This window comes from Panulirus ornatus, chromosome 23, assembly GCF_036320965.1.
Source record: "Panulirus ornatus isolate Po-2019 chromosome 23, ASM3632096v1, whole genome shotgun sequence".
NCBI classification, from domain to species: Eukaryota; Metazoa; Arthropoda; class Malacostraca; order Decapoda; family Palinuridae; genus Panulirus; species Panulirus ornatus.
Window position 1 is genome coordinate 23,569,251 of NC_092246.1, and position 25,738 is coordinate 23,594,988.

At 39.2% G+C, this 25,738-nt stretch overlaps 1 protein-coding gene across 4 annotated transcripts; it reads right to left on the bottom strand.

The window, feature by feature from the left end:
- Nucleotides 1-1,461: 1,461 nt before the first annotated feature.
- On the bottom strand, nt 1,462-25,568 carry LOC139756928 (transmembrane protein 126A). 4 transcript variants are annotated; one of them, XM_071676866.1, is made up of 6 exons: nt 25,427-25,568; nt 20,259-20,393; nt 13,145-13,316; nt 5,533-5,661; nt 4,015-4,137; nt 1,462-1,723 (listed from the first exon to the last, which is right to left on the bottom strand). In XM_071676866.1, exons 2-6 carry the CDS (start codon nt 20,363-20,365, stop codon nt 1,592-1,594), a joined length of 663 nt encoding a protein of 220 aa, XP_071532967.1. In that variant the 5' UTR covers nt 20,366-20,393; nt 25,427-25,568; the 3' UTR covers nt 1,462-1,591. The 4 variants fall into 4 exon arrangements, with proteins under 4 accessions (XP_071532967.1, XP_071532968.1, XP_071532969.1 ...); XM_071676867.1 differs by having other exon boundaries at nt 25,316-25,460; XM_071676868.1 differs by lacking the exon at nt 5,533-5,661.
- Between the last annotated feature and the right edge of the window lie 170 nt (nt 25,569-25,738).

Sequence of the window (25,738 nt, forward strand, 5' to 3'; positions counted from 1 at the left end):
AAGACATCTTCAATCAATCTTTTAAGCCATTGGAAATTAATCCAATTCAAATCTTCCTGTCACTTTGAATGGATTATCACTCCCACTGCAAAAAACACTAAAATATCTTACTAAGGAATTTCTCTTAAAGTTTTGATCTATCTCCATGAAGTATGGTATTTCAAGTGAGATGGCACATAAGGAATCTTTCCAAAATATTTCAGTAACTGGCCATTAGCCTTCAAGTGCTGAGATCCGGAAGTATATATGCTAAAGAAGTGAGGAGAGACAAATGAAAGTAAGCAGCCAATATCTGTTATTGGGCGAATAAGAGTAATGTACTGTCACCTGTAATGACTGGCCAGTACACACCTTTTGTGTCCATCTTCCCATTGATTTTCTCATTTTAACTTCTTCGTGCACCATATATTTTAGAAACGTTGTGCATGATAGAGTATCATGATAATCATGCACTTGCCAACTGTTTATACAGCAGGAAATAAGAATACATATGAAAAGAACAAAAGTTAACTTTACATAAAGGGAAAAAAACAGGTAAGGAAGCAGGAAAAACTGAGATTAAGAATTAAATGAAGCAATTAAATTATATACAAGAAATAGCAATCTTTGAAAGACAGAATCAAGAATGTTTCTCAGTGACAACTCTAAGTCTGAATGTGCTTAGCAGATCACAAAGTAATCTGGTGTGAATGTTGCTAAAAGAAACCATCAGCAGGAGAAACATATTCCACCTAAAGATTTGAGTCATTCTATGGTGACTAGGAGTACTGTTTTTCCTTTCTCAATGATAACCTTTAGGAGGAAAAAAATCACAATGGTGCTGAGGACTTCCACAATCCAAATATGGCAATCAACCCTTTCACTGCAGAAATCCTCATATTCACAGTACACTCTGTGTGTAGGATATTCAGGTTTTCTTAGAAGAAGAAAAACTCAATAACCTTATGATTAACAAGAGCATAAATTTCTTAAAATCACACGTTACTGAACTTCATGAAAAATTGTTTACTTGTGCTGCATGCCCTTATCCAGCTCTGCTATGAGGCATGAGGTACTCCAGAAGTACTTGAAGGCACACAAAAAGAGGTGTGTGCTATTTATGTGAAATTATTTTGTCTCAAACAAATAAGATTATCAAAGATTTTCATCACTAACATCTATTTCTTGTAAGAGCAGCACAGTTTATCAAATCATAAATTGCCATGGAGCTCTGAAGCATTTTTTATAAAAACATTACAAAGATGGTAACTGTAGTTTCAATACTGAGAAGAATTATGGTTCACAGTGCCTAGAAAGGTAGTTCAAGTGATGTAACCTATACCAGAGGTGGGATAAGTAAGTAGTGTTCAGTAATGAGAAGAAAACACATGCACTGACAATGGCAGCACAATCATCATGTGCTTAATTATATGAATGATGATTGTGTAAATCAGCAAAATTGATGTGGAAAAGGAAATTCCCTTTTGTACTATATAAAACTTTTATTTACATTATTCATAAACCATTATTTTCAATTCTTTGCACCAAAATGCCTAATAAACAAATCCATTACAATTTTCCTCCCACTTATTCTCTGAAGATGTAAGTATGTTTAGAAATTACTGGGTTGGTTTGTCTTCTCTTCATAATGTACTCTTAGAACCTCCTCCATGTCTGACAGCTTGGAAATTACAGTGAAGAGATTCTGTGCTTCCCAATGTGTCCAAGCCATACCAGCTGCAATCTAATTGAATTTTTCTGTGCTCAGATTAATTGATAAGAAATAAGAAATGAAATATTTTGTTTTCATCTAATGATAAGAAATGAGAAAGAATTAATGAAGGGGAAGCTGACTGAATCAGTAATATGTTTTTATGGATAAGCTAAAACACTGTTTTTCAAGCTTGTTCGCTGTTTCCCATATCAGTGAGGTAGCATCACGAGCAGATTAAGAAAAGGTCTCATTTGCTCACATCCACCATTTAGCTGTTATGTGTAATGCACCAAAACTAAACCATGTGTTCGGACAAATAGGAATAAGCAAACGGTTTTGGGTTGAAGTTGGATATGAGAAGTGTGTTGTCTGTCCCTATAGTTCTCTAACAGCTGCATATATGACCGCATATATGATGCTGCAAGTGAGGTTTGGAAGGTATTACTTAAAGAAAAGCAAAACTAGAAAAAGATAAGAGGTGAGTTTAGTGATTTTTTAGTATGCACATGATACTGTGATAACAGGAGAAAGTACAGAACTTCAAAATACAGAGGAAGACTTAGAGTATGTAGGAAAAATATGAAACTGAAGGGCTGGTTCACTATGCAGCTGTCACTAACCTTCCTCATACCCAGGCAGTTAGTATTGGTAATATGCCTTCCCCTGGTCCCTGTGCCAACACCATTGTTAGAATAAGCAATTTTCCTACTATATAAATGCTTAATTCTTAATTCATAGTTAAGAAAATGGCTTGTATAGTTTTTCTACACTAATAAAGTAAACAAATTCAAAATCATGAAATGTAAGTACATGTAAACTAACACACTTAGGCTTCCCAGTCCATGAAATAATGTACTTTTCCTAAATAAAGAAAGGTTAGTCTTAACCCCTGAGAAAAATGACATATTTTGTGTAACTTTTCATAAATACAGGTAACAATAAAAAACAATGTTCCACTACTTCTGCTCTAAGGAAGCCCCCCAAAAAATCAACTGTGCACCAAAAGGGTCAAATCTACCTTTGGTCGTAACTTAAAGGACCAGAAAATCGTAACTGCAAAACTAAATTCAATGAAACAATAGGAGTTTAATGAATGCCTCTTCCTTTCTTAAATCTACATTATTCTTCACCTACCGGGGATTCATTAATCTTTTAGATACAACCAATTGCAAACCTACCATATACCTTAGCGACTACACCAGAAAGACTTGAGCCTATGTAACTTATGCATGCAGTAGATTTTTCAGTAACTTAAGTGTTAAATTACTAAAGCACCTACAAAGGATTTCCATGAATGACAAGGTTAGTAACTTTGGAAAAAGATAATGATACCAACAGCTGGTACATGGTATCCTGTTTCTAAGCCATAATGGCATTTCTGTTACAAAGCAATCATAACCTAGAAGTGGCATAATATTTTCACAGGAGTAAAATGGCTTTTGCTACTGGTAAATTCAGACTATCAACAGCACTAAACTTTTCTTTCTTTACCTTACAAGAAACTATATGGGAAATGGACTGTTTCAACAAACAACACGCCAACCTTGATACTTATTTGAAAAATAATAATACCTCTAGCGAAGTATTCTATCTGTGTAAGAGAAAATACTCAAAGCCTAAATTCTGACTCATTGCCTGCTTAAACACTTCAGCCATTCTCCAATACACTCCTAAAATATCTTATCACTGCTCTAATAAATCTCAAAAAGTTCAACATTCCTCATATCCAAAAATTACACAATTTATATACACAACTGTTTTCTAATATATACCCAATGCTGCTCTTGCACCTCTGTACTTTTTCATTTTTTCACCAATACCAAATAAGAGTTCTTCAAGTATCATCTAATACTGTCCTACTAATCAAAAAACCTCCTAAAAATCTTAAGTATTGCTTCAACACTTAATCCCATCTCTATCAAACAACTTATCAACAATGATTTAACAAATCTCACAAATACTGCTTTCATGATTCTCCATCACTAATCAACAATGACTTCAACTATCCAAAAGCAAATATTTTCTAATACATCTCAAATACTCTCCTAACACTCAAACTGCACTCAAACTATTTACTAGTACCTAAATAACCTCCTACAATAATCTAACAATATTCTCCATTTTTTCCTGAAATTAACTCTCTTCTCAAGTATCTCTAGCAATCATCGAACACCTCAGCTCTTCAAAATACTGTGAGCTTTTACTGAAATTACCATACTTTAAAAACACAATAGAAGCAGTAACTTGGCTCAAGTAAGTTTTCAACGTAGGAACTTCCTGTGAACCTATGGAATCAATATAATACAAATGATATTACTTACTTGTATCCCAGCAAGAAGATACACCTTATGCTGTATTGGACGACTCAATTTGATGTATTCCTTTAACCATGCTTTAGGCTTAAAGACGCTAGGCAGGGGATATGTATAAAGTCTCGTAGCCAACTGGAATGTACAAGTATAAATCCATAAAATAAAACAATTACAAACCCCTACAAGCTGTTACCCTGATAAAGCAAAGAGTACTACACTTATGAAAACCATGAAATAAAAAAGTATGCTTGCCTATGCAGACACATTACAGGTAAGCATCTCCATAGTCTGAAAAATATACACAGTATTGGAAATTACACCCTTGTTATGCATATGGTAACCTTTATCAAGGCCCTTTCTTTCTTCTTTTTTATACAGTATCCAGCATGACACAAGCAAAAGTATGACATTATCAAGACCATCTTGGTTGAATGTAAAATAATTAGTACAAAACATACAATGGAAAAACTATAACAGGGATTAATTTGAGTTCAGGTGTTTGTAAACCTGACTCTTGAAGAAGGAAGGGTTATAGGATGAGGGAGAGATGAATGAAGGAATCGATTTCCAGTGCTATGTTGTATATAAAAAGAGTGGTACCACAATGGCCTATTCTCAAGTGGTTGGCCTCCACTATGGAAAGCACTAGCAAGGTGTACGCCACAGGTCCAGGTCTGAATGGCTGGGATACACAGAGATAGCTTATGAGAGTAGAGGCTAAAATAACAGCTGTAAATAATAAGGCATAGCTGGCAGATTTGAGAGTGAAACTGAAGTTGGCAGCTCAGTTTGGAAAAGTGTGTGAAATGAGGAAGTTGAAAGGGACAGGTTAGTTGGAGAGTAAATTTGAATGGAAGAAACTTGGAGGAAATGAAGTGTCTTAGATACCTGAGAGTAGACATAGCAGCAAATGGAAACATTGGCAGAAGTGTCATATGATGGGTGTGTGAGCAAAGGTTCCAGGAGCACTGAAGGATATGTGGAAAGAGAGTTCGTTCTCTGGTAGGCCTAAACAGTATGTTTTGAAGGTATAGCGGTCCCAACAATATCATATGGATGTGAGGCATGAGCCATAGGTTGAGGATGTGCAGAGGAGGGTGGATGTGTTGGATATGAAATGTTTCAGGGAACTATGAAATGTCTGAGGGAACTATGTGGTGTGAGGAGGTTTGACTGTATGTAATAAAAGCATTAGAGAGGTGTGGTAGTAAAAAAAGTGTGGTTGAAACAGCTGAAGAGGGTGTGCTGAAATGGTTTGGACATATGGAATGAGCACAAAAAGGTTGACAAAGATATATGTGTCAGAAGTGAAGGAAACAAGAAGGGAGAGACCAACTTGACGATGGAAGGATGGAGTATAAAAGATTCTGAATGATCGAGATCTGAACATGGAGGAGGGTGCTTACATATGCTTACATTCACTCTCTAGCTGTCATATATATTGTGCAAGCTATAATTCACAAGTTCAGAAGCTCTTTCACTGAAAACATCAATGATCAATGATTATAATACTATTATGGTACTAACCTGAAATGCAGCAAGGGGAGCCAGCACCATTGGATATATAAACCCACAAAACAATTGTACCATTCCTCCCCTAAGCTCTATACACAGTGGACATTGTACCTTTTGCAGCAAAAATGGCCCCTGAACCAACTGCAAAAAATGAATTAATAAATTAGTGTATGTTAATGGATGTCCTTTTCTGTTCACAAATCATGCACAGCCAATTCTAGAATTGTTTCCTGTTTTTCTAGTTAGTGTCCAATCATATTATCTTTTAAAAGCTTCCTGTATGTCTTCCCTTTCATTTCGCTCCCATGTAACCCTTAAGTGATTTTCATCATCTCTCCCATCACAATGCCCTTTAAATGAATCAGTGGTGTTTCTGGGCTCTGCCTGGAAGAGGTTACGCCATGAGTGAAAAGTCATCTTCAACAACGGTGTATCAGTGGGACTAAAATCTAGACAAAGGACTTTTCGCTCCAAAGGAGTCCACTTTTCCCTGCAACTGGAAAAAGTGCATCCTTGGGCTGCAAAAACCTTTAGAAAGAAGTCCTGAGTAACAAAAGACTTCTTTCATTGAAATAGGTCTTGGGGTAATCATCAATAAAATAGAAGATATTATCTTGCATGTAAGTTCAACAAATGAAAACTTTCTACGAGTTTTTCTTCATCTTTCCATATTTGCATTTTTTTTTTATTTATTATTTTGCTTTGTCGCTGTCTCCCGCATCAGCGAGGTAGCGCAAGGAAACAGACGAAAGAATGGCCCAACCCACCCACATACACGTGTATATACATACACGTCCACACACGCAAATATACATACCTATACATGTATATACACACTCAGACATATACATATATACACGTGTACATAATTCATACTGTCTGCCTTTATTCATTCCCATCGCCACCCCGCCACACATGTAATAACAACCCCCTCCCCCCTCATGTGTGTGAGGTAGTGCTAGGAAAAGACAACAAAGGCCCCATTCGTTCACACTCAGTCTCTAGCTGTCATGTAATAATGCACCGAAACCACAGCTCCCTTTCCACATCCAGGCCCCACACAACTTTCCATGGTTTACCCCAGACACTTCACATGCCCTGGTTCAATCCATTGACAGCACGTCGGCCCCAGTATACCACATCGTTCCAATTCACTCTATTCCTTGCACGCCTTTCACCCTCCTGCATGTTCAAGCCCTGATCACTCAAAATCTCTTTCACTCCATCTTTCCACCTCCAATTTGGTCTCCCACTTCTCCTCGTTCCCTCCACCTCTGACCCATATATCCTCTTGGTCAATCTTTCCTCACTCATTCTCTCCATGTGACCGAACCATTTCAAAACACCCTTTTCTGCTCTCTCAACCACACTCTTTTTATTACCACACATCTCGCTTACCCTATTATTACTTACTCGATCAAACCACCTCACACCACATATTGTCCTCAAACACCTCATTTCTAGCACATCCACCCTCCTGCGCACAACTCTATCCACAGCCCACGCTTCGCAACCATACAACATTGTTGGAACCACTATTCCTTCAAACATGCCCATTTTTGCTTTCTGAGATAATGTTCTCGACTTCCACACATTTTTCAAGGCTCCCAGAATTTTCGCCCCCTCCCCCACCCTATGATTCACTTCAGCTTCCATGGTTCCATCCACTGCCAAATCCACTCCCAGATATCTAAAACACGTCACTTCCTCCAGTTTTTCTCCATTCAAACTTACCTTCCAATTGACTTGGCCCTCAACCCTACTGTACCTAATAACCTTGCTCTTATTCACATTTACTCTAAACTTTCTTCTCTCACACACTTTATCAAACTCAGTCACCAGCTTCTGCAGTTTCTCACATGAATCAGCCACCAGCGCTGTATCATCAGCGAACAACAACTGACTCACTTCCCAAGCTCTCTCATCCACAACAGACTGCATACTTGCCCCTCTTTCCAAAACTCTTGCATTCACCTCCCTAACAACCCCATCCATAAACAAATTAAACAACCATGGAGACATCACACACCCCTGCCGCAAACCTACATTCACTGAGAACCAATCACTTTCCTCTCTTCCCACACGCACACATGCCTTACATCCTCGATAAAAACTTTTCACTGCTTCTAACAACTTGCCTCCCACGCCACATATTCTTAATACCTTCCACAAAGCATCTCTATCAACTCTATCATATGCCTTCTCCAGATCCATAAATGCTACATACAATCCATTTGCTTTTCTAAATATTTCTCACATACATTCTTCAAAGCAAACACCTGATCCACATATCCTCTACCACTTCTGAAACCACGCTGCTCTTCCCCAATCTGATGCTCTGTACATACCTTCACCCTCTCAATCAATACCCTCCCATATAATTTACCAGGAATACTCAATAAACTTATACCTCTGTAATTTGAGCACTCACCTTTGTCCCCTTTGCCTTTGTACAATGGCACTATGCAGGCATTCCGCCACTCCTCAGGCACCTCACCATGAGTCATACATACATTAAATAACCTTACCAACCAGTCAACAATACAATCACCCCCTTTTTTAATAAATTCCACAGCAATACCATCCAACCCTGCTGCCTTGCCGGCTTTCATCTTCCGCAAAGCTTTCACTACCTCTTCTCTGTTTACCAAATCATTCTCCGTAGCCCTCTCACTTTGCACACCACCTCGACCAAAACACCCTATATCTGCCACTCTATCATCAAACACATTCAACAAACCTTCAAAATACTCACTCCATCTCCTTCTTACATCACCACTACTTGTTATCACCTTGCATTTTATATTTTTCTTATCCTTTAAACAGACTAAAACTTATCTTAAGCCATTAATTTATTATCTTACAAGGTTTTCTCATTTCTTTTTCCATGACTTCACTCAAAATAGAATACAATTTTTTCTTTCTATTTCAACTATATGCTGCTACCAATTCTTCACAGAAAAGAAAAATCAGGATAGACCTCAGCTTAGTTAGGTATTAAAATTGTGGATGGAACCATGGAACCAGAAGTAAGTCATAGAGTTGGGGCAGGGGTGATGGTTTTGGGAGTGCTGAGGAATGTGTAGAAAGAGAGAACATTATCTGGAAGGGCAAAAATAGGTATGTTTGAAGACCCAGCAATATAATATAGATGCAAGGCATATGCTATAGAAAAGTCTGCGTGGAGGGGGAAGGATGTGTTGGAAATTAAATGTTTCAGGACAATAGGTGCTGTGAAGAGGTTTGATCAAGTACGTAATGAAGGGGTAAGAGTGATGTGTGGTAATGAAAAGAGTGTGGTTGAGAGAGCAGAAGAGGGTATGCAGGATGGATGGAAGGAAAAACATTCGGAGCAATCGCTGCATGAACATGTGGGAAGGTAAAAGGCATGCATGGGATAGAGTGAATTGGAACAATGTGGTATTCTGGAGTCGATGTGCTGTCAATGGAGTAAACCAGAGCATGTGAAGCATTTGAGGTAAACCATGGAAAGGCCTGTGGGGCCTTGCTGTGGATAGGGAGCTGTGGTTTTGGTGCATCACACACAACAACTACAGAATGGATGTGAGCAAATGTGGCCTTTCTTTGTCTGTTCTTGTTGCTATCTCACTAGTGCAGGAAATGGCAATTAAGTATGAAAAAAAGCAATGGGCTGCATTTAGCTATGATAGATGATAATACCATTCTATTTATTTATTTATTGATTTTGCTTTGTCGCTGTCTCCCGCGTTAGCGAGGTAGCGCAAGGAAACAGACGAAAGAATGGCCCAACCCGCCCACATACACATGTATATACATACACATCCACACACGCAAATATACATACCTATACATCTCAATGTACACATATATATACACACACAGACATATGCATATATACACATGTACATAATTCATACTGTCTGCCTTTATTTGTTCCCATCGCCACCCCGCCACACATGGAATAACAACCCCCTCCCCTCTCATGTGTGCGAGGTAGCGCTAGGAAAAGACACCAAAGGCCCCATTCATTCACACTCAGTCTCTAGCTGTCATGTAATAATGCACCGAAATCACAGTTCCCTTTCCACATCCAGGCCCCACAAAACTTTCTATGGTTTACCCCAGATGCTTCACATGCCCTGGTTCAATCCATTGACAGCACGTCGACCCCGGTATACCACATCGTTCCAATGCACTCTACTCCTTGCACGCCTTTCACCCTCCTGCATGTTCAGGCCTCGATCACTCAAAATCTTTTTCACTCCATCCTTCCACCTAAAATTTGGTCTCCCACTTCTCGTTCCCTCCACCTCTGACACATATATCCTCTTTGTCAATCTTTCCTCACTCATTCTCTCCATGTGACCAAACCATTTCAAAACACCCTCTTCTGCTCTCTCAACCACACTTCTTATTTCCACACATCTCTCTCACCCTTACATTACTTACTCGATCAAACCACCTCACACCACATATTGTCCTCAAACATCTCATTTCCAGCACATCCACCCTCCTGCGCACAACTCTATCCATAACCCACGCCTCGCAACCATACAACATTGTTGGAACCACTATTCCTTCAAACATACCCATTTTTGCTTTCCGAGATAATGTTCTCGACTTCCAAACATTCTTCAATGCTCCCAGAATTTTCGCCCCCTCCCCTACCCTATGATTAACTTCCGCTTCCATGGTTCCATCCGCTGCCAGATCCACTCCCAGGTATCTAAAACACTTTGCTTCCTCCAGTTTTTCTCCATTCAAACTTACCTCCCAATTGACTTGACCCTCAACCCTACTGTACCTAATAACCTTGCTCTTATTCACATTTACTCTTAACTTTCTTCTTTCACACACTTTACCAAACTCAGTCACCAGCTTCTGCAGTTTCTCATATGAATCAGCCATCAGCGCTGTATCATCAGCAAACAACAACTGACTCACTTCCCAAGCTCTCTCATCCACAACAGACTGCATACTTGCCCCTCTTTCCAAAACTCTTGCATTCACCTCCCTAACAACCCCATCCATAAACAAATTAAACAACCATGGAGACATCACACACCCCTGTCGCAAACCTACATTCACTGAGAACCAATCACTTTCCTCTCTTCCTACACGTACACATGCCTTACATCCTTGATAAAAACTTTTCTGTGCTTCTAACAACTTGCCTCCCACACCATATATTCTTAAAACCTTCCACAGAGCATCTCTATCAACTCTATCATATGCCTTCTCCAGATACATAAATGCTACATACAAATCCATTTGTTTTTCTAAGTATTTCTCACATACATTCTTCAAAGCAAACACCTGATCCACACATCCTCTACCACTTCTGAAACCACACTGCACTTCCCCAATCTGATGCTCTGTACATGCCTTCACCCTCTCAATCAATACCCTCCCATATAATTTACCCGGAATACTCAACAAACTTATACTTCTGTAATTTGAGCACTCACTCTTATCCCCTTTGCCTTTGTACAATGGCACTATGCAAGCATTCCGCCAATCCTCAGGCACCTCACCATGAATCATACATACATTAAATAACCTTACCAACCAGTCAACAATACAGTCACCCCCATTTTTAATAAATTCCACTGCAATACCATCCAAACCTGCTGCCTTGCCGGCTTTCATCTTCCGTAAAGCTTTTACTACCTCTTCTGTATTCACCAAATCATTTTCCCTAACCCTCTCACTTTGCACACCACCTCGACCAAAACATCCTATATCTGCCACTCTATCATCAAACACATTCAACAAACCTTCAAAATACTCACTCCATCTCCTTCTCACATCACCACTACTTTTTATCACCTCCCCATTAGCCCCCTTCACTGAAATTCCCATTTGCTCCCTTGTCTTACGCACTTTATTTACCTCCTTCCAAAACATCTTTTTATTCTCCCTGAAATTTAATGATACTCTCTCACCCCAACTCTCATTTGCCCTCTTTTTCACCTCTTGCACCTTTCTCTTGACCTCCTGCCTCTTTCTTTTATACCTCTCCCACTCATTTGCATTTTTTCCCTGCAAAAATCGTCCAAATGCCTCTCTCTTCTCTTTCACTAATAATCTTACTTCTTCATCCCACCACTCACTACCTTTTCTAATCAACCCACCTCCCACGCTTCTCACGCCACAAGCATCTTTTGCACAAGCCATCACTGCTTCCCTAAATACCATTCTATCTAACTATAATGTATATTCAATCCCATTTCCATGGAGTGGCTTAAGTGCACACAGTCAGTCACTGAAGGGTAACTGGAGAGATTTGGGTTGCTCATAAAGTTTCTGTTAAGTTGTGCTTGGTTAAATGTTATGAATCAGTCATATGTCTGACAAGGCCACAAAAATTACTCATAGAAAGTATTCATACTGAACCAGTAAATACCCACACTTTGTTATATCTTAGGAGAAATTTGTGGTCTGTTTTTTCTATTCAGATGACCAATCTCAGTTTAATATTTCCACATTACCTCTTATCTGTAAGAAATTAGTTATCTGCAGCTTTTCGAATTTCTTGGTTCAACTATACTGAAATCTGCAAATATGAAACAATTACTTTCTTATACCTGTGCATTAGATAGAAACATTAGGAAGAAGTAGTAGGTACGAACATTAGGCAGGAGCATTATGTAGTAGTAGTCGGTAGGAACATGAGGTAGGAGCCTCTGCAAACACTGTGTTAGAGTTGCCCTCTGCCAGGGCCTGTTAAGGGTGAGGCACTAAAGGTTCTCCTCATCCTAGAGGGTAAGAAGTGACAATGGAGTTCACTAGTTATGGAGACTGTTGTTGTGGCCATCCCCTTGAGGGAGTTCCAGCTGGGAACAGGCATCAGAGATATATATTGATAAATAGATAGACCTATGCATTTGTTATCCTTGGTTTAAACACATTCTCAAGAAAACTACAACACACATCATCATCATTTAGATGTTTTTTCATTCCACCTGCTTTCAAAAAACTGATTCCCAGAAAGTGAGCTAAAATATTAATTTCAAGTCACTCTTACTTCAGTATACTACATTCTGATCTTAATATCCATTAAACCTTTTCTGCTAAGTAGCTAAATGTCTCAAAAAGATAAATTGTGCATTCTAGATGAGTACAGCATCAAAAGGTCTTTCTCCTTCAAAAAAAAAAAAAAATATAAAACTGCTGCAATCTGTATCATGAAGGATATTTCCCTTTTTTAAAGTAGGAATAAAGAAAACATTTCATTACATCTTAGTCCCTTACCATTGTCTCATCTGCCAACAGCAGAGAACACCCCATTCTCCAAAGAATGCAAAATATATGCCAGTTTAGCAACAATGTAAGTAAATTATGTAAAAAGTGCCTCCACTAAAAAAATTGTAAAACTCCATATAAGAGAGATGGACATTCATCAATTGTACATAAAATGATGTTAAAAATTCATCAATTGTATGAAAAGACTGAAGGAATAACACTGAAAAAATAAAACAATTATGATAGCACACAGCAACCTTTGGGAGATACATGTAGTGTCAAAGCAAGCAGTAAACCATCAATGAAGCTTGAAGGCATCACTTTATACAGATTCTCCAGATCAGTCTTCATGGTATTACAAATATAACGTCTATGAATTTGAAGAATGGCTTCTTACTTGGTGATGCATTAAACTACTCGCAATGGAGGGCAGCATGATCACAGGTAGCAAACTAGTCAAGAATCCAGAGTTCCGCAATTTGACGGCCTTCCGATAGTGAGCATTGATGAATGCAGCTGAGCCGACACTGAGGGCTGACAATGCAAAAGGATAATACTTGATGGCAAACCTGTGTGTAATTAAAAATCTGAGATTAATTTGACTTAATGCATCTTACAAGGATAAAGTTCTAAACCTTATAGTCCATCTCATCTAAGATAAAACACATACATTTCATTTACACACATTCTCGACTCATGTCCAGCGTGCTGAAGAAAACAAAGGCTTTCACTTAAACATGTCACATTATTTCCAATTTTCCTCTACATAATGGGCTGAAACATCATGTAATACTGCTGTCTCTATTCACACCCCCTTCATAAACACACTAATTCAATTCTACACAATAAACTAGAAGCATTTTTCCTGGTACACTTGTGTCACCTGTATCACAATATTCCAGTAACAACTAGGAAGTAATAATATTTGAAAATTATCAAAAACATCAGTATCAAGTTCCATCGCCAATAATTTAAAAGAAATAGTCAACATATCATGTTTACATGCAATTGAGTGGGAGATGTATAAAAGAAAGAGACAGGAGGTCAAGAGAAAGGTGCAAGAGGTGAAAAAGAGGGCAAATGAGAGTTGGGGTGAGAGAGTATCATTAAATTTTAGGGAGAATAAAAAGATGTTTTGGAAGGAGGTAAATAAAGTGCGTAAGAAAAAGGAGCAAATGGGAACTTCAGTGAAGGGCGCAAATGGGGAGGTGATAACAAGTAGAGGTGATGTGAGAAGGAGATGGAGTGAGTATTTTGAAGGTTTGTTGAATGTTTTTGATGATAGAGTGGCAGATATAGGGTGTTTTGGTCGAGGTGGTGTGCAAAATGAGAGGGTTAGGGAAAATGATTTGGTAAACAGAGAAGAGGTAGTAAAAGCTTTGCAAAAGATGAAAGCCGGCAAGACAGCAGGTTTGGATGGCATTGCAGTGGAATTTATTAAAAAAGGGGGTGACTGTATTGTTGACTGGTTGGTAAGGTTATTTAATGTATGTATGACTCATGGTGAGGTGCCTGAGGATTGGCGGAATGCGTGCATAGTGCCATTGTACAAAGGCAAAGGGGATAAGAGTGAGTGCTCAAATTACAGAGGTATAAGTTTGTTGAGTATTCCTGGTAAATTATATGGGAGGGTATTGATTGAGAGGGTGAAGGCATGTACAGAGCATCAGATTGGGGAAGAGCAGTGTGGTTTCAGAAGTGGTAGCGGATGTGTGGATCAGGTGTTTGCTTTGAAGAATGTATGTGAGAAATACTTAGAAAAGCAAATGGATTTGTATGTAGCATTTATGTATCTGGAGAAGGCATATGATAGAGTTGATAGAGATGCTCTGTGGAAGGTATTAAGAATATATGGTGTGGGAGGCAAGTTGTTAGAAGCAGTGAAAAGTTTTAATCGAATATGTAAGGCATGTGTACGTGTAGGAAGAGAGGAAAGTGATTGGTTCTCAGTGAATGTAGGTTTGCAGAAGGGGTGTGTGATGTCTCCATGGTTGTTTAATTTATTTATGGATGGGGTTGTTAGGGAGGTAAATGCAAGAGTTTTGGAAAGAGGGGCAAGTATGAAGTCTGTTGGGGATGAGAGAGCTTGGGAAGTGAGTCAGTTGTTGTTCGCTGATGATACAGCGCTGGTGGCTGATTCATGTGAGAAACTGCAGAAGCTGGTGACTGAGTTTGGTAAAGTGTGTGGAAGAAGAAAGTTAAGAGTAAATGTGAATAAGAGCAAGGTTATTAGGTACAGTAGGGTTGAGGGTCAAGTCGATTGGGAGGTGAGTTTGAATGGAGAAAAACTGGAGGAAGTGAAGTGTTTTAGATATCTGGGAGTGGATCTGGCAGCGGATGGAACCATGGAAGCGGAAGTGGATCATAGGGTGGGGGAGGGGGCGAAAATTCTGGGGGCCTTGAAGAATGTGTGGAAGTCGAGAACATTATCTCGGAAAGCAAAAATGGGTATGTTTGAAGGAATAGTGGTTCCAACAATGTTGTATGGTTGCGAGGCATGGGCTATGGATAGAGTTGTGCGTAGGAGGATGGATGTGCTGGAAATGAGATGTTTGAGGACAATGTGTGGTGTGAGGTGGTTTGATCGAGTGAGTAACGTAAGGGTAAGAGAGATGTGTGGAAATAAAAAGAGCGTGGTTGAGAGAGCAGAAGAGGGTGTTTTGAAGTGGTTTGGGCACATGGAGAGAATGAGTGAGGAAAGATTGACCAAGAGGATATATGTGTCGGAGGTGGAGGGAACGAGGAGAAGAGGGAGACCAAATTGGAGGTGGAAAGATGGAGTGAAAAAGATTTTGTGTGATCGGGGCCTGAACACGCAGGAGGGTGAAAGGAGGGCAAGGAATAGAGTGAATTGGAGCGATGTGGTATACCGGGGTTGACATGCTGTCAGTGGATTGAATCAAGGCATGTGAAGCGTCTGGGGTAAACCATGGAAAGCTGTGTAGGTATGTATATTTGCGTGTGTGGACGTATGTATATACATGTGTATTGGGGGGGGTTGGGCCATTTCTTTCGTCTGTTTCCTTGCGCTACCTCGCAAACGCGGGAGACAGCGACAAAGTATAATAAAAAAAAAAATAAATCATGTTTACTTGTAGATCATAAGTCATCAATAGGAAAAAAGACTCAACCTGATAGCTCAAAGAAGCTAAATGGTGGATGTAAATTCTGATATCAACCCATAAGCAAGTAACAAAAAATTTACGTTTTCAAGTTGAAAACCTTTTTCTCTCCAATGTGGTGTCCCATGAGCAATGCTATTCCATAGGAAATATTAGGGTCAGAATTATTCCTGCCTTCATAAAACTGGTAAGGAAACAATCATGCACTTACCTGTCTTGTTCAATCCTTGAATCACTGAACCCTTTTGCTCATTAATTGGATAATAATGGGACTATTTCTAAATTCAATGGTTTCATTCTCGGCCAAAAAAACTGGGGTTTGAGTTTATCTTTACCCATAGAGCTCATCAAAAACAAGAAATTTCTTGTCTGGATATAGCATATAATTCATTAACTAAGATCAAAGGGAAAAGCAAACAGTCTCCACAAAACACTACTTGTGTCAAAGATACAATCTGAGGAACTGTGAGCTCCAAATGACTCGGAGTAGGTGGTCACTGAAATCAATCTGGTGGCAGTCATTTAGTAGCTGACATGAGCCCACTGAACAAGAAGTCTTCAGTGATCCATGAATTGATCAAACAGTTAGTAGGTGAGTAAATGAGAGCTTCCTAACCAATTTTATAAAGCTAAGAATGATCCTGACTTCAATATTCCCTAATGAATCACCTAACTTCATTCTTCATACTACCCAGACTTGCCTCAACTAATCAGCAACCCCAACACAAGGATATCCCTACTCGATCATACCTCATCTGATCACAGGTTGTGGTGCCAACCCATGGCAACCACAAAAAGGCTCCAAGAAAAGGTGCTTCAAAAGCAGAAGGATGGGAAAGGCAAGAAAAAATTGCTCATGAAACTTTCCAATGGTGGAGAGAAATGAAATTACATCTATAAGTAACGATTTCATTTTCTTATTCTCATCAAGAAAATCTGGGTTTGGATTTATCCAAACCCATAAAAGGTTATCATGGAAAACAAGAAGATTATGTGTCTTGGTATAGTGTGCAATTTATCAATTCCCCTTCTAGAGCCTAAAGCTATAAGGAAAAGAGACTTTAAAAGGACTATTTCAAGGGGCTAAACAGCTAGAAAGTCTATTAGGAAGTAGTAAGTCCAAATTATTAGAGAGCTCCCACTCAGGCTGTAGAGGAGGGGTAATCTGTCTTCTTAAATATGACTGGAGAAATGAGATGACCGGACAAATTCACCCCAAAACCCAGAAAAAGGATTCCTTGAAGGGCATTCTTATGAGATGCAATCACATTACCAGTCTTGTATTTTCGATGGAAACAGGGTCCCTAAGGGTGTGGGATCACAGGCTAAGGTTAACTGGCCTCTGCCTGAACGTGGTCCTGCACAGCATAACTAAAATTTTTCCAAAATCACATAAGCACTGATAATAATAATAATACCAGTAATAAAACCATACATATAACATAATGAAACAAATGAAAAGGCACAATATCCATAATAAGCCAGTGATCTGTTAGCAGGAGACAAGGCATGTGCATAAAATGTGAATGATACAAAAAGTGGTGCACAACTGAACAGTGATAACTCTGTGTGACTCCATCTGCTGGGGATTGCTGATTGGCTGAGGAGAGTCTTGACTGTTTGAGCAATAAACTCTGGCAATTTATGAATTGATCGAAGAAGGGTGAGTGCTACCAAGATATCCTAGCTGATATTTAGGAATATGAAGTGAACTAGACCTGATATTTCCCTTGGAATATCTCATTCACTCACAGAAAAAAACTAGAATTTCGCTTTCAACATTTCTCCCCACAACGCACATTATCAGACTGAACCACCATTCTATTTAACTTCCTTTAATTCACATAACAGATCATTATCTACACATAAATATCATAAAACTGATGTAATTTTCGATCTGTTTTGCTGTGGCTCAACATTGTCCTAAATTTACCTTATTACCTTATTACCTTAATACCTTATTACCTTATACTTTGTCGCTGTCTCCCGCGTTTGCGAGGTAGCGCAAGGAAACAGACGAAAGAAATGGCCCAACCCCCCCCCATACGCATGTATATACATACGTCCACACACGCAAATATACATACCTACACAGCTTTCCATGGTTTACCCCAGACGCTTCACATGCCTTGATTCAATCCATTGACAGCACGTCAACCCCGGTATACCACATCGCTCCAATTCACTCTATTCCTTGCCCTTCTTTCACCCTCCTGCATGTTCAGGCCCCAATCACACAAAATCTTTTTCACTCCATCTTTCCACCTCCAATTTGGTCTCCCTCTTCTCCTTGTTCCCTCCACCTCCGACACATATATCCTCTTGGTCAATCTTTCCTCACTCATTCTCTCCATGTGCCCAAACCACTTCAAAACACCCTCTTCTGCTCTCTCAACCACGCTCTTCTTATTTCCACACATCTCTCTTACCCTTACGTTACTCACTCGATCAAACCACCTCACACCACACATTGTCCTCAAACATCTCATTTCCAGCACATCCATCCTCCTGCGCACAACTCTATCCATAGCCCACGCCTCGCAACCATACAACATTGTTGGAACCACTATTCCTTCAAACATACCCATTTTTGCTTTCCGAGATAATGTTCTCGACTTCCACACATTCTTCAAGGCCCCCAGAATTTTCGCCCCCTCCTCCACCCTATGATCCACTTCCACTTCCATGGTTCCATCCGCTGCCAGATCCACTCCCAGATATCTAAAACACTTCACTTCCTCCAGTTTTTCTCCATTCAAACTCACCTCCCAATTGACTTGACCCTCAACCCTACTGTACCTAATAACCTTGCTCTTATTCACATTTACTCTTAACTTTCTTCTTCCACACACTTTACCAAACTCAGTCACCAGCTTCTGCAGTTTCTCACATGAATCAGCCACCAGCGCTGTATCATCAGCGAACAACAACTGACTCACTTCCCAAGCTCTCTCATCCCCAACAGACTTCATACTTGCCCCTCTTTCCAAAACTCTTGCATTTACCTCCCTAACAACCCCATCCATAAATAAATTAAACAACCATGGAGACATCACACACCCCTGCCGCAAACCTACATTCACTGAGAACCAATCACTTTCCTCTCTTCCTACACATACACATGCCTTACATCCTCGATAAAAACTTTTCACTGCTTCTAACAACTTTCTTCCCACTCCATATATTCTTAATACCTTCCACAGAGCATCTCTATCAACTCTATCATATGCCTTCTCCAGATCCATAAATGCTACATACAAATCCATTTGCTTTTCTAAGTATTTCTCACATACATTCTTCAAAGCAAACACCTGATCCACACATCCTCTACCACTTCTGAAACCACACTGCTCTTCCCCAATCTGATGCTCTGTACATGCCTTCACCCTCTCAATCAATACCCTCCCATATAATTTACCAGGAATACTCAACAAACTTATACCTCTGTAATTTGAGCACTCACTCTTATCCCCTTTGCCTTTGTACAATGGCACTATGCACGCATTCCGCCAATCCTCAGGCACCTCACCATGAGTCATACATACATTAAATAACCTTACCAACCAGTCAACAATACAGTCACCCCCTTTTTTAATAAATTCCACTGCAATACCATCCAAACCTGTTGCCTTGCCGGCTGGTACTTCAACATATGCTTTCTAAATCTGCAAATGCTGTATACACTTTTCTCTTCTTCTCTCGCAACTTTCACTGCCTGCCTAAGTGCTTAAACCTGATCTTCACCTATACGGGGTTCAAGAATCCTTTCAACATCATCACAATCATACCAAATTTCCTGCCAATCATGATTAAGACTTGTTACTCCATTATTCTAACACGCACTTTTCCATGATGCCATTCACATTTTCTATATCCATTCAACATTAATTTTAGATTTATTCTTCACCATTTCATTCATCATTCCATCAATACACACAGCTTTCAATATTCCAGATGCAATTCTACTCTCTCTCTCTCTCTCTCTCTCTCTCTCTCTCTCTCTCTCTCTGTTCCCAAAACTTAGTGAGCCCTTTCAAAAGTTTGTCAATGTTGCAATACAAATGCTCTAAACTAAAGAGTAAAGACTTCCTTGTGATTATCAAAAGACTTACTGACCAAAATTATGATTATTACTTGAACAAGCTGAATATACATTTTGACCATCTAAATCATTCCCTATATACCATTATAATGTCAGAGTACTAAAGTTGTTATCCTCAAATAAAATTCTACTCTCTGCAGCTATTATACAAAATACATGGAAAAGCTATAATTAGAGATAAAACATTATTATTGGTATGGGTATCAAAAAACATTTTAATAGCTCTTCCGAGTATTATTGTTCAGTGTACATGTGTACAGTCAGTAAGGCCATAAAAATATACCCACACATCTGAATTTGGCTTCCACTTCCTTAAAAATGTAATAATTTCAGAAAGTTCTTCCTGCTCTACACCATGAACAACACCAGCAGGCCGGTGGAATGATTTTTCCATGATTGTAACATATGTTTCTGCCTTGTATCTGAAAAGAAAAAGAAATAGTTGTACCTTCATATATGCAAAATCACTTTTTTCAGTTCCTGTACACCTACAAGAAAAATGGGCAGGCCTTTCTTTTTTGTTGTATCATATTCTTTAGGCTCATGCTCATGATCTTTGATCTACTCTTATGGATAATTGTTTCCATTGCTGAGAATGATTTAAGAGGTTGTGACTTTCCATTTTCACCCTTATAACTTCTCTTCTGATATTATATAACTAATTAGAGGTAGGGTTTTGAATGATAAGGAAAATGTGGGATTAGATAGTAATAATGTAAAATACATATATAAAAAGAAGACAACTTGCCTCTCTAAATGCTACATAAGACATGTAGAGATATCAACAATTACAGACAGATCCCCTTATAGACTGCTTCACTGATTTTGTCAATAATGCATCAGACAGATTTAGAGAACCTTGAAAATGAAGAATTTAATTTTCTAGTTTACAGACACCAACTTTGTAAGATATAAAAGTCAACCAAAATTTTGATGAATGCATCATTACAATAAGCAGAGCTGATATAGGATGTGGGATTTTAAGTGTAGCACTTGTAACTTCATATTGTATATTCATTTATTATACTTTGTCGTCTCCCACATTAGCAAGGTTGCGCAAGGAAACAGACGAAAGAATGGCCCAACCCACCCACATACGCATGTATATACACATACGTCCACACACGCATGTATACATACCTATACATTTCAACGTAAACATGTATATACATAAACAGACATATACATATATACACATAATTCATACTTGCTGCCTTTATTAATTCCCATTGCCACACCCACCACACATGAAATGACAACCCCCTCCCCCGCATGCGTGCAAGGTAGCACTACGAAAAGACAACAAAGGCCACATTCGCTCACACTCAGTCTCTAGCTGTCATGTATAATGCACCGAAACCACAGCTCCTTCTCCACATCCAGGCCCCACAAAACTTTCCATGGTTTACCCCAGATGCTTCACACACCCTGGTTCAATCCATTGACAGCATGTTGACCCTGGTATACCAAATCATTCCAATTCACTCTATTCCTTGCATACTTTTCACCCTCCTGCATGTTCAGGCACCGTTGCTCACAATCTTTTTCACTCCATCCTTCCACCTCCAATTTGGTCACCCACTTCTCCTCGTTCCCTCCACCTCTGACACATATATCCTCTTGGTCAATCTTTCTTCACTCATTCTCTCCATGTGACCAAACCATTTCAAAACACCCTCTTCTGCTCTCTCACCCTAACTCTCATTTGCCCTCTTTTTCACCTCTTGTACCTTTCTCTTGACCTTCTGCCTCTTTCTTTTATACATATCCCAGTCATTTGCACTATTTCAACAATCTTAAATTTTTGTAGAATGGGCAGTGCTTTAAAATTAAGGGAAACTGGGGGGTAAAAACATTAAAAAATCAACATTGGTTAGTTTAAGTGATGTATTCATCACACTTTTGTTGAAACCTTGCACACAATACACAAACAAGAGGGACACTTATGGTGCACTGAGTTCATTTGCTAATATCCTATCGCAGTGCACAAGGACATTAGAAAAGTGATCATCCAGTAGTCAGCAGACCAGAAACATTCACCTGGCACTTTCTCAGATTCTATAGACTTTTATCATATCTATCCATCAATATCTCTGATCCTGTTCTGTTCAGGAACTCCCTCAAGACTGTGACCACAGTGAAAATCTCCATACCTGGTGAACTTCAAAGCTGCTTGTTGGCCTTTAGTGCCCCACCCTTAACAGGATACTGTTAGCAAAGAGTTTTCAAAGGTTCCTACCTAATTTTCCTCAAAACTACTTCTGCCTTATGTTTTTTTTTTTTTTTTTTTTTTTTTTTATACTTTGTCGCTGTCTCCCGCGTTTGCGAGGTAGCGCAAGGAAAACAGACGAAAGAAATGGCCCAACCCCCCCCATACACATGTACATACACACGTCCACACACGCAAATATACATACCTACACAGCTTTCCATGGTTTACCCCGGACGCTTCACATGCCTTGATTCAATCCACTGACAGCACGTCAACCCCTGTATACCACATCGCTCCAATTCACTCTATTCCTTGCCCTCCTTTCACCCTCCTGCATGTTCAGGCCCCGATCACACAAAATCCTTTTCACTCCATCTTTCCACCTCCAATTTGGTCTCCCTCTTCTCCTCGTTCCCTCCACCTCCGACACATATATCCTCTTGGTCAATCTTTCCTCACTCATTCTCTCCATGTGCCCAAACCATTTCAAAACACCCTCTTCTGCTCTCTCAACCACGCTCTTTTTATTTCCACACATCTCTCTTACCCTTACGTTACTTACTCGATCAAACCACCTCACACCACACATTGTCCTCAAACATCTCATTTCCAGCACATCCATCCTCCTGCGCACAACTCTATCCACAGCCCACGCCTCGCAACCATACAACATTGTTGGAACTACTATTCCTTCAAACATACCCATTTTTGCTTTCCGGGATAATGTTCTCGACTTCCACACATTTTTCAAGGCTCCCAAAATTTTCGCCCTCTCCCCCACCCTATGATCCACTTCCGCTTCCATGGTTCCATCCGCTGACAGATCCACTCCCAGATATCTAAAACACTTCACTTCCTCCAGTTTTTCACCATTCAAACTCACCTCCCAATTGACTTGACCCTCAACCCTACTGTACCTAATAACCTTGCTCTTATTCACATTTACTCTTAACTTTCTTCTTCCACACACTTTACCAAACTCCGTCACCAGCTTCTGCAGTTTCTCACATGAATCCGCCACCAGCGCTGTATCATCAGCGAACAACAACTGACTCACTTCCCAAGCTCTCTCATCCCCAACAGACTTCATACTTGCCCCTCTTTCCAAGACTCTTGCATTTACCTCCCTAACAACCCCATCCATAAACAAATTAAACAACCATGGAGACATCACACACCCCTGCCGCAAACCTACATTCACTGAGAACCAATCACTTTCCTCTCTTCCTACACGTACACATGCCTTACATCCTCGATAAAAACTTTTCACTGCTTCTAACAACTTGCCTCCCACACCATATATTCTTAATACCTTCCACAGAGCATCTCTATCAACTCTATCATATGCCTTCTCCAGATCCATAAATGCTACATACAAATCCATTTGCTTTTCTAAGTATTTCTCACATACATTCTTCAAAGCAAACACCTGATCCACACATCCTCTACCACTTCTGAAACCACACTGCTCTTCCCCAATCTGATGCTCTGTACATGCCTTCACCCTCTCAATCAATACCCTCCCATATAATTTACCAGGAATACTCAACAAACTTATACCTCTGTAATTTGAGCACTCACTCTTATCCCCTTTGCCTTTGTACAATGGCACTATGCACGCATTCCGCCAATCCTCAGGCACCTCACCATGAGTCATACATACATTAAATAACCTTACCAACCAGTCAACAATACAGTCACCCCCTTTTTTAATAAATTCCACTGCAATACCATCCAAACCTGCTGCCTTATGTGTCTATGTAATATTCCTATCTAAAAAAAAATATTCCTACCAACTACTTCCACTGGATGCTCCTACCATTTGGCAAAAAGCAGGAGTTGCACACAGCACCAGGCCTGAGTAAGGTGAGATAAGTGTTGCCAAGTGTCATGTGTGAGAGGAATATTCTATGTTTGACGATAGAATGCCAGCAATCCATGTGTGGAGCAGGCAGAAAGAAAAGACAAGTGCCTGGGTCAGAGAAGTGCAACTTTCTTCAGTGTGTTTAACGGTATACCAAGGAAATGCAGAGAGCAGAAATGCCTATTATCTTTTATTGTGCATTCCAGTGAATCCCCGAGTGCCTTATGATGTATGAATCCAACTTAATCTAGTACTACAAATACGATGAGTGATTTCAAATGTCCCCATCAATTACGGCTTGAATTAATGCTTATGAGACCTTTTCCACACGTTCATATAACTCTTTAGATATCTAAACTCATGGTTTACATTCCACCAAACTAAAGAATATGATAGAGATAAGTGGAGTACTATACACTCTTCGTAGGAATACAAAATAATGTTGAAAACTTCAAAAATGCAGTCTTTAAACATTAAAAGTGAACACTATTTGATTTCCACATCTTACAATATCATAGCATTATCATATATTCCTTATCTCTCATGATGATACCATGAATGAGTTAATTTGAAAAGATGGTTTCAAAGGGTAATAAAGTAAAATTCCTCTATCATTCCTTACAGTGGCAACAATGATTCTATCAGAAAAGCTAAGATATCAAAACTATGAAACTGGCATCTCTAAACTTGAACTAAACCCTTAATGACCTCTGTATTCCTTTTGTGCTACCACTTACAGGATAAGGTTGCACACTAAACTAGCTGTTGTAGCAAGACAAATCACAAATCAATCACCTTACATCTCGCATTCTATAATAACTTCATGGTGTATAAGGTAATTTCTGATATCACTCATCAAAATCTATCAAGAATATGTGTGTCCTCTACTTGATACTTTTACCAAATGATGTGGGCAAAAGTCTGCCCCAGCTGTGGCCATGTTAACTGAAAAGTATCACATGTCAAAAAAAATGCCAAGGATTAATCTGGGATATCCTTAGGTATTTGTACATATACCAGTGGTAGGTGAAAGTTGCAAGAGGTATAAGAATGGCCAATCCATGTACGGTTAGACCCCAAACAGAAACTACAGAAAGAAGCAACAGCAATAGTTGTCAGCTACAAGTTCAGTTTTTAAGGGCTGGTCTTGTACACAAGAGGAGTTAATAATAAAAAGGCTTGTGATTCCCCTTTGGCTAAATCTGTATTATAGAAACAGCGCCCAGAAATAATCATCAATTAATCCTTCAAAATAAACAGGAGCCTACCGGCGAAATTCCTTTAGAATTAATAATTTAAATGAGCAACCAAAGTCTCCGATATTGCTCTTGTCTTCTTATTTCCTAATGACTTATTCCAGTCTGCCTTCTTCTAACTACCTGTATGTTGTTGTTCCTGTTCAAAGTTATAGGCACAGGTTAATCAATGTTAACCCATTCCCGCAGGTTTGTGCTCAAATTAACTACGAGTTATATATTAGTGATTATATTCACAACAAAAACAATAACATTTTATCTGAACTGATTATTTGAAAGTTTTTGATTTTCTATTCATTAGTTATCTTTTTTTTTTAGAAATCTTCATCTTTTCATGATTCATTATGCATAATAGTAGATGTTTGACAACTGGATATAATATGGTGATTTGTGTTTGAGTCTCTCTTTTTGACTTTATTAGTAAATGATGTATGT

Excerpts from the sequence above, each read along its gene's own strand:
- LOC139756928 (XM_071676866.1), bottom strand. The coding sequence starts at position 20,365 with ATGGAAAAATCATTCCACCGGCCTGCTGGTGTTGTTCATGGTGTAGAG. Across the intron at positions 5,662-13,144 it reads GTAGTTTAATGCATCACCAA|TTGGTTCAGGGGCCATTTTT; the intron begins GTAAGAAGCCAT and ends CATTTTTTGCAG. Across the intron at positions 4,138-5,532 it reads CTCCCCTTGCTGCATTTCAG|TTGGCTACGAGACTTTATAC; the intron begins GTTAGTACCATA and ends TGTACATTCCAG.